Genomic DNA, 8,643 nt, shown 5'->3' with positions numbered 1-8,643 from the left:
CCACCTGGGAGCAAATTCGGAAGTTTCTCCCATGTATAGAATCACAGAATCCCAGAATCCCAAGGGTTGGAAGGGACCTCAAGAGATCATCTGGTCCAACCCCCCTGCAAGAGCAGGGTAACCTAGAGTACATCACACAGGAACTTGTCCAGGCGGGCCTTGAATATCTCCAATGTGGGAGACTCCACAACCCCCCTGGGCAACCTGTTCCAGTGCTCTGTCACTCTCACAGTAAAGAAGTTCTTCCTGATGTTAACGTGGAACCTTCTATGCTCCAGTTTACACCCACTGCCCCTTGTCCTATCCCTGGATATCACTGAAAAAAGCCTAGCTCCACCCTCCTGACTCCCACCCATTACATATTTGTAAACACTGATGAGGTCACCCCTCAGTCTCCTCCAAGATAAAGAGACCCAGCTCCCTCAGCCTCTCCTTATAAGGGAGGTGTTCCACTCCCTTAATCATCTTTGTGGCTCTGCGCTGGACTCTTTCAAGCAATTCCCTGTCCTTCTTGAACTGAGGGGCCCAGAAGTGGATGCAATATTCCAGATGTGGCCTAACCAAGGCAGAATAGAGGGGGAGGAGAACCTCTCTTGACCTACTAACCACACCCTTTCTAATGCACCCCAGGATGCCATTTGCCCTCTTGGCCACAAGGGCACATTGCTGGCTCGTGGTCATCCTCCTATCCACCAGGACCCCCAGGTCCCTTTCCCCTTCGCTACTTTCCAGCAGGTCAGTCCCCAGCCTGTACTGGTACATGGGGTTGTTCTTCCCCAGATGCAAGACTCTACACTTGCGCTTGTTGAATTTCATCAAATTTCTCCACGCCCAACTCTCCAGCCTGTCCAGGTCTCGCTGAATGGCAGCACAGGCTTCTGGTGTGTCAGCCATTCCTCCCAGTTTAGTGTCATCAGCAAACTTGCTGAGAGTACACTCGGTTCCCTCGTCCAGGTTGTTGATGAAAATATTAAACAGCACTGGTCCCAGCACCGACCCCTGAGGAACTCCACTAGTCACAGACAAAGTGTCTATCACTCTTAAGGGTTAATTTGGTGCTCTCAGATTATTCCATGTTTTACAATTAACCTGGGGCTGCTACTGCTTTGTGCCAGTCCCACTCTATCCTTCCCACTTTTTCTTCTGTATTATCTCCTTTTTCCTTTTCCAGCTTGGCATTTTTCAGAAGGGAGCCTGCTACAGTCCCATTTAAGAAGAAGTCTATCTACCTATGTTGTTCCTTTAATAGTATTTGAACCTGTTGTCTACCTTTTAACATGTAAGTGAAGGTTTGACATCCCAAAGGTATTATTTATTATCTTTCATGAATATAGGAAGCTGAGTAGAGGAAAATCTATCCTGTGTCTTCCCCAAGGGAAAGGATGCAATGAAGACTTGTTCTTATTAATTAGAGACTCTATAAAAGAAAGAAATTCGTAGAAAAATGGGTCTTGATAGTGCTGCTGCTCAGGCGACCACATTTTTGCAAGGGAGAAACAAAGGCTGAATGTCACTCCATATGCTGGTTCTTTTTACCAAATAGTGTTAACTAGGAGGAATCTCTTCAGCATTACTGTCCTTGTACCTGCTTCTCTACATCAGATAAGCTTTTTCACTGAGCAGTTTATGATGGTATCTTCCAAGTCACTAGCCAAAGATGATCCCATGGGTCTGGATAACAAGTGTACCTTACCTAGATCTGAGTGAAATTTAATCTGCCACAGCATCACAGCAGCACTTAATTTCCCAGTTGGTTTCTGTCTCTCAACAGGTACTTACAGGGTAATGTTTTTTCTAGTTGAATGTAATTTGCAAAAACTTATCAGCTTGCTGTGAGTTTTCTCCATTCTTTTTCCTTCTCTCTTCACACAATATATGAAACTGTTGGTCCCTCCACACATCCCTGGGAGTACCTCTTCTCACTGATAACAGTGGCAGATACTGACTGAACATTAAGATGCTCCCTCCTTGGACATATACGCATTGCAGGTCTCATTGGATCTGGTATCACTGACTGAGAAATGTGAAAGCATGGCTCTCAGGAGCTCAAAAAAGCCCAGTTCCCATAAAAGCCTGTTGTCTGCCACAGAAGTATTCTGCAGCATTCTGTTTCTGCTCTTCACAGTTGAGCTGCCCAAATCTCAGGTCATCTAATATCTAATTCCTCCCAGGTATCCTGACACATGGTGATGTGGCTCAACCAAAAGAAGCATGTGGTCACTTCGTTCAGGTAAAACTAAGGGGTTCACCAGTCCCTGCCATGTAATTTTTGCTAAGCTGATTGACTCTATGGAACCACCCCACTTTGTTCTGTTCTTCTTAGTGATAATTCACCTGACTTTGTTTTATCACTAAGAAAAAATGTCCTGCAGTTCTTTTTTGGTTTAATAACAGTATGGTGATGAGGTGGACAACAGTGACAGGGGATGCTTCTATAATGAAAGGGCCAAATTACAGCCAGCAAATGTACACACTATAGAGACGAACAAATGATTGCACAGACTGTCATCCCAGCCACTGGTCCTATATGAACCTGGTTTTCCTTTGTTAAACAGTCATACTGCTTTGAAGAAAACTTCTACCTACTCACCTTACTTCTTCCTACTGCCCAAGCAGCATTAGACAATCAGACAGTTGTTTAAAAAAAGAGAAAAAAAAAAAAAAAGAATCATGTCTGTTCTAAAATGCTGTCAGATATCCTCAGATTTCCAGGAAAGATGGTGGAACTGAAGTGCTTTCTGACCTGGGAAAATATATACTGAAACAGTATATGGCAGAAGTCAGGCAGAGAAAGGACTGCCGTTCCACAGCAGGAAGGGAAGCAGATCCTTGCTGAACACCTGCAGGCAGGCAGTGAGAGGAAAAGGGCCTGTGACCTACAGGGAAGGAGCTGACTGGGCTGAGAAGCAGGAGCGGGAAAAGATCGAGTGAGTTGTGGGGAGTGAAGGTGGTAAGATTTGCATGAAGAACAGTTTGGGAATGAGCTCTGAGGCCTTGGTGCTTGACAAGCCCTGGGGCGATGAGCTGGAACGTTGAAGGACAGGGAAGGTCAAAGAGCAAGCCTTGGGAGGATGGGCCAGGATGTAGTGGCAGGAATCTCAGTTGGAGGCCAGAGAATGTGACGGTTGTGATAGGGTCTGCCGCATTGTGTTTGGACTACAGGAGCCAATGAGATTGAACGTTGTATGTATGTGCAGGTTGGGAAAGTACTGAACAAGGGGATAAAAAGGGCTTGGTGGTAATAAATAAGGATTTGAGTCTCTGCATCAACTTGAGTGCGTGTCATGAAATGTCACAGTAAGTAATTATAAAGGATAAAATATGGATCCCTGTGAAGATTCTGATGGGTCAGATGAACAGAGAATTCAGGGACTGAAGTATTTGAAATGCAGTCTTCGTTAGTATTTTGTCTGTCTTATCTCTGGCTAATTTATTTTATGGATGCAGAGATCTGTTCCTGCTGATGTATCAAGATGATTATCAGGCAACCTTACTGGGTTTTGAACTGTTTCTTAAGCAGGAATTCTCAACATTTCTTAATGGCTTTTGCTGGATTTTTGCATTTCCCTTTGTTTGAAGACATGAGTCACCAAGTCACTATTTTTATGTGTTATCTATCAGGAAATTTCCAGGTGATTCTCTCTTGCCTCTAGCAGATATAGAAGGTATTGATACCCAGTGGGATCATAGTCAAATGACATGTTGTGCCAGTTGCCCCAAGAAAAAGGCTAGAAATTGTGGAAAAAAAGTTCATAGCAACCAAGGTGCAAACATCTGTCTGCTCTCCAAACATGATACTCCTGAGCAAATAACACAGAGAAAAATTGATCAAATTAATTTGGTTTTTATTCTACTTGTTTTCATCTATAAGATATTCACAAATATTCATGATTTTGCTTAAAAACCAAAAAACTGGTGTTAAGTTCCAGGTGGCATAAAGTTTATGAGGTCTTTTCTATTAGTATGGTGTCAACCATCTCCAATATAGCTTGCCTCAAGGCAAAGCATGCAGCTCCTGCTCTGTCTTAATCCTCATTGCCAACAGCATGTAAAGCAAAGCTGTTCCAGCTCAGCACAGAGATTATGTGGGGAAGCTACAGGTACAAACATGATAACCAAGAGAGATTATTTATCTGGTAGGTATTTATTGATAGTGAGAAATAAAATCTGTCACTTAAAAAGCACACAGGCTTCCTGCTGATAGTACTGCACTTCCTTGATTACCTATTTGCTATCCAGCCCTTTGCCCTTGTTTGCATCTGAAAATAGTCAGAAGAGATTGGACTGGCATCTGAACAGACTTGCAGGGTACGCCATATGTGAGCAAAGATGTCACTGTCTGACTACACTAGGCAGTTTGCCTAGCTGTCTAGTGTCTAAGGAAGAGATTGTAGGAACAGTTGTAGGAGATTTTCCAAACGTACCTCCAGGAGGACTGCATGTGTAGTGTCTCTGTTTCTGTGAAGATACACTTTCCCTGATAGCTGCCTTTGAGAAAGTTTTGTGTGGTAGAAGGCTTCTGTGTGCAACTGTCTGTAAGCAAACTGGTTTTGGCACAAGCATAAATGCATCTGAGCTACCTGCACTTACAGATGTAGCTCAAAATGATATAGATGACAACGTAAAATGGTAATATTCATTAAATGGTTCAATAGTTCAGTGTACAAGAAACTGCAAGCAAAGAAGTTTTCTCATTACTTCAAGCTGGCTTTACTATTAATGCACACTGTTCACCTTTAAGAGCTTCATACTGTTCATACTATTTGCTCCTCTGAAGAAGACACAGTAGGAAGAAGATACTCTATTAAAAGAGAAGAATAATGCATCTTATTCTGTATAGTTTATTCCTTTTTTTTTTAATCTACTCCATGCATACATACGTTTGTATCACTTTAAGAAAAATGTATTTACAATGTTAGACACTGTAATCCATCACTATAAATGCCACTTTAGCAGCTGTACTTCAGCAATATTTTTTAGTTATGATGGAAACATGAACTAAGCTTGCAGTACTCAGTCTGGAGCCTAAGGAAGAGTCCTGTCATGAGCAGTAGTGGAGAGTGCAGCTCTGCCTAATGAAAAGCCTTGGGCCCTGATTCAGAGCCCACCAGAAGCAATGCACACTCTCATCAGCTGCAGAGGACTGCACAGTAAAGCTTACATTTGGTAGAGCAAAGTTTAAAGTATGTCCTGCCCATGAGTTGACACATTTTGACATATCCCGCGGCAACAAGCAAAATGAACCATAACATATCTTATTTGCTTTGTACCTCGCAGGGCCTTATGCTGACAAGGGTGACAGTCTCCCCCTGGCATCTGAGCTTCCCAGCCTCACACTCGGTCATGGTCCGATGGGCAGCAGAGCCACTCACTTCAGCACAGATCTGGATGCCTCTCTCCTCGCATGGTCCATCTTTGTCACAAACACAGCTGTTGGATTGTGCTAAGTAAAAGCACATAGGAAAATATTCAGGATGGCAGCTGACTCAATAAAAAGCAGACTAAAATATTCACAGCAAAACTGCAGGATTAACAGCAATTTTCTGGAGGATACAAAAAAGTACAAGACATGGCCCTGTTGGAGTGGGTCCGGAGGAGGGCCACAGAACTAATCAGAGAGCTTGAGTACCTCCCTTCTGAGATCCTGCTGAGAGAGTTAGGGCTGTTCAGTTTGGAGAAGAAAAAGCTCAGGGGAGACCTTATTGTGCCCTTTTAATACTTAAATAAATACTTATAAGAAAGATACAAGAAAGACCAGACCTTTTAGTATGGCTTGTAGCGATAGAACAAGGGGTAATAGTTTTAAACTAAAATCAGTGTGGTTCAGACTAGATATGCTTCTTATGAGTGTGAAGAAACACTAGAACAGGTTTCCCAGGAAGGTGGCAGATTCCCTATCTATGGAAACATTCACGGTCAGGCTGGGCAAGGCTCTGAGAAATGTGATCTAATTGAAGATGGGAATGCCATCCAGAAGTACCTTGACACACTGGTGAGGTGGGCTGATGCCAACCTTATGAAGTTTAACCGTGCCAAGTGCAAGGTCCTACACCTGAGTCGGAGGGATCAGTCTCTTTGTTAGGGACTGCAGTGATAGGACAAGAGGTAACGGGTTAAAACAAAATAGGGGAAGTTTAGACTGGATATAAGAAGGAAGTTCTTTACTGTAAGGGTGGTGAGGCACTGGAATGTGTTGCCCAAGGAAATTTTGAATGCTCCATCCCTGGCGGTGTTCAAGGCCAGGCTGGAGAGAGCCTTGGCTGATATGGTTTAGTGTGAGGTGTCCCTGTCCATGGCAGGGGGGTTGGAACCAAATGATCCTAAGGTTCTTTCCAACCCTAACTATCCTATGATTCTATGATTCTATGTCCCTGCTCATTGCACAGAGGTAGTGGACCAGATGGCTTTTAAAGGTCAGTCGCAACCCAAACTATTATATGGTTTTAAGATTCTATAAGTCTATGATTAAAGGAATAAAAACCAAGAAGCCATACTAGAGGACCAGTAAGCTGAGAAAGTTGGGGTTCAGCCTGAAGAAGAGAAACTCCAGAAATAATGTGTTGTGGCCTTTCAGTACTTAAAGGGGGCTTTTAAGCAATCACAATTCTGTGATTCCATATTTCTTTTCCTAACCAGAAGTAATATTAGCTGATATTCAGGTTCAGTGGAAAAACTAGAAGTGGAAACAAGTGGTGCACTGCCGGGGCTTCCTCTGCTTCAAGAGGCTGATTGTTCTTATGGGAAAAGCTTGCTCAAGGTTCCTGAGACATTGCTCTCAAAGTATTCTCTGATGCTACTGCTTGAACCAGTTCATGTAGCTACTGTTCCAGAATCCAGAGAACATGTAAGATGAATGATCTGTCTTTGGATGGAGACAAACTGATCATTCCAACACTTACAAGTAGTATCTTTATTTACATACAGGCAGTTTCACTATGATCGAAAGATCTAGTACTACAAATAACTGTGTGTAATTGTACCAGTGACAACAGATGAATAATCAGATAAGAAGGTCCCATCTGAGATTTGTTTTTCATAACTATGTCCTTGTTCTGGTATTGTACTTTTTTGTTTTGTTTTTTTTTTTTTTTTTGCCTGTATTTGTCTCTGCTGAAGCTCCAGTCAGTTTTTATAATCTTTTTTTAATTATTTTTCTCTGTTCAACCCTGTTACACAAAATAGGTGAACTCCCTATCAAGTAATCATTTTTATTTTCAAAATATGACAATAGCTACCTTTATCTGGGCACTTCTAAAAACCTAATTTACTTCTTTATCTTCCCATTTCGGGCAACCCTCCATTAAATGCAGTGTAGTGTAGCACACTCAGGGAAATTAGATCAGGGAATCTGAAAACTTCCACAGCAGACAGACTGCAAAACACTAGGACTGTTTCCTCTGAGGGAAGAGATATTCACCTTTGATCATAATATGAGAAACTGGAGACAGGCAGTGAAGTACAAACAAAAGTAAGTGGCTGTCCTAGCTAGTGTAGAATAAGAATTCAATTCCTTGTCACAAGATACTGCTGGGGAGACTACTAAGCTTCAGGAGAGGATTCCTGTGGGCAGTCAGGACTCCCACAATTGCTGTGTTAAGGAATTTAAAACAAGTGGATAAGAAGAAATCTGTGAAGAAAGAGGTGGGTAAGGGTTTCACCTCAGACTTCCAGAGTATCGTCAAGGTAACTTGCTTACAGGGACTAAGAATAAGCTTTTTGTGTAGATGGTGAATTTTGTTACAATATCCTGCAGGGTTTTCTTTTCCATGGTTGGAGCTTCCTGCCATGACTGGGCACCAAACATTGAGCTGATGGTTGGAGCCAGCTTAGCCATGCTGATGCTTCTGGGGAGAACTGGAGATATCTAGCTTGGATAGACCTATGGCTAATGTGTAATTGGGGAAAAAGATTTTGTTTTGATCATATAAACAATTTTTGCTTATAATTGCAAAGAATCTCTTACCATCACATTTTTCCCATGGACGGCACAATCCACACGATATCTCAGCTGCCTGAGGTACTTTGCAGTTTTCTTCATCAGTAAGAAAATATTTTCTGCCCAGGCACTCCAAGGCATGCATCTTGCAAACAGTTAAATGTGTGCTTCTCTTGGTTCTTTGATCTGTAGCACAGGTGTCCAGGGAAGGACTGGAAACAGAAGCAGGGATTGAGCTATTTGCATGTGCTTTATCTTGGTATCTCTTGAAAAGACCTGAGGGAGTGGAAAGTATTTAGGATCCACTTCCAATTTCCCTGTTCACTGAAGTATATCCTAAGAGTGCAGCAAGGGAACTTGAGACATAGAAATGTGAGTAATTCATACTCATTTCTTTTCCACAGGACTCTACATGCCAGGAGAGTCAGGATCTGTCCCTCAAAAGGACAGGAATGCTACTTGGTATTTGCCATTGACCTCAGTAGCAATGAGAGCAGGACTTCAGTTAAAAAGAGTTCAGATCTCCGTTATCCTCTAAGATACTATATATGCACACACCTAAGCAGATACAGAAAACATTTCATATACATATGATACATACACACAGACACATATATTAAAATATTTTGTAACTGTTTCTTAATTGCAAGACATTAGAATATACTTAAAGACTTTTTCTCTACTGTTCTTTAAAAGCCTCAGCTTTT

At 42.2% G+C, this 8,643-nt stretch overlaps 1 protein-coding gene across 1 annotated transcript in view; it reads right to left on the bottom strand.

Annotated features, from left to right (window-relative positions):
• Positions 1 to 5,236: 5,236 nt before the first annotated feature.
• Positions 5,237 to 8,643, bottom strand: part of C7 (complement C7) — a 28,191-nt gene continuing 24,784 nt past the window's right edge. Inside the window, exons 18-19 of the mRNA XM_061349557.1 lie at positions 7,964 to 8,148; positions 5,237 to 5,443 (exon numbers count right to left, since the gene is read on the bottom strand). Coding sequence (XP_061205541.1) covers positions 5,256 to 5,443; positions 7,964 to 8,148 — 373 coding nt within the window. The 3' untranslated portion in view covers positions 5,237 to 5,255. The remainder of the gene's footprint in view (positions 5,444 to 7,963; positions 8,149 to 8,643) is intronic.

This window comes from Neopsephotus bourkii, unplaced genomic scaffold (assembly GCF_033783945.1).
Source record: "Neopsephotus bourkii isolate Nb327-2 ecotype Australia unplaced genomic scaffold, CSIRO-AGI_Nbou_v1 NB_414, whole genome shotgun sequence".
Lineage (NCBI taxonomy): Eukaryota > Metazoa > Chordata > Aves > Psittaciformes > Psittacidae > Neopsephotus > Neopsephotus bourkii.
Note: the sequence above shows the minus strand (reverse complement) of the source record. Positions and strands in the feature narration are given on the sequence as shown.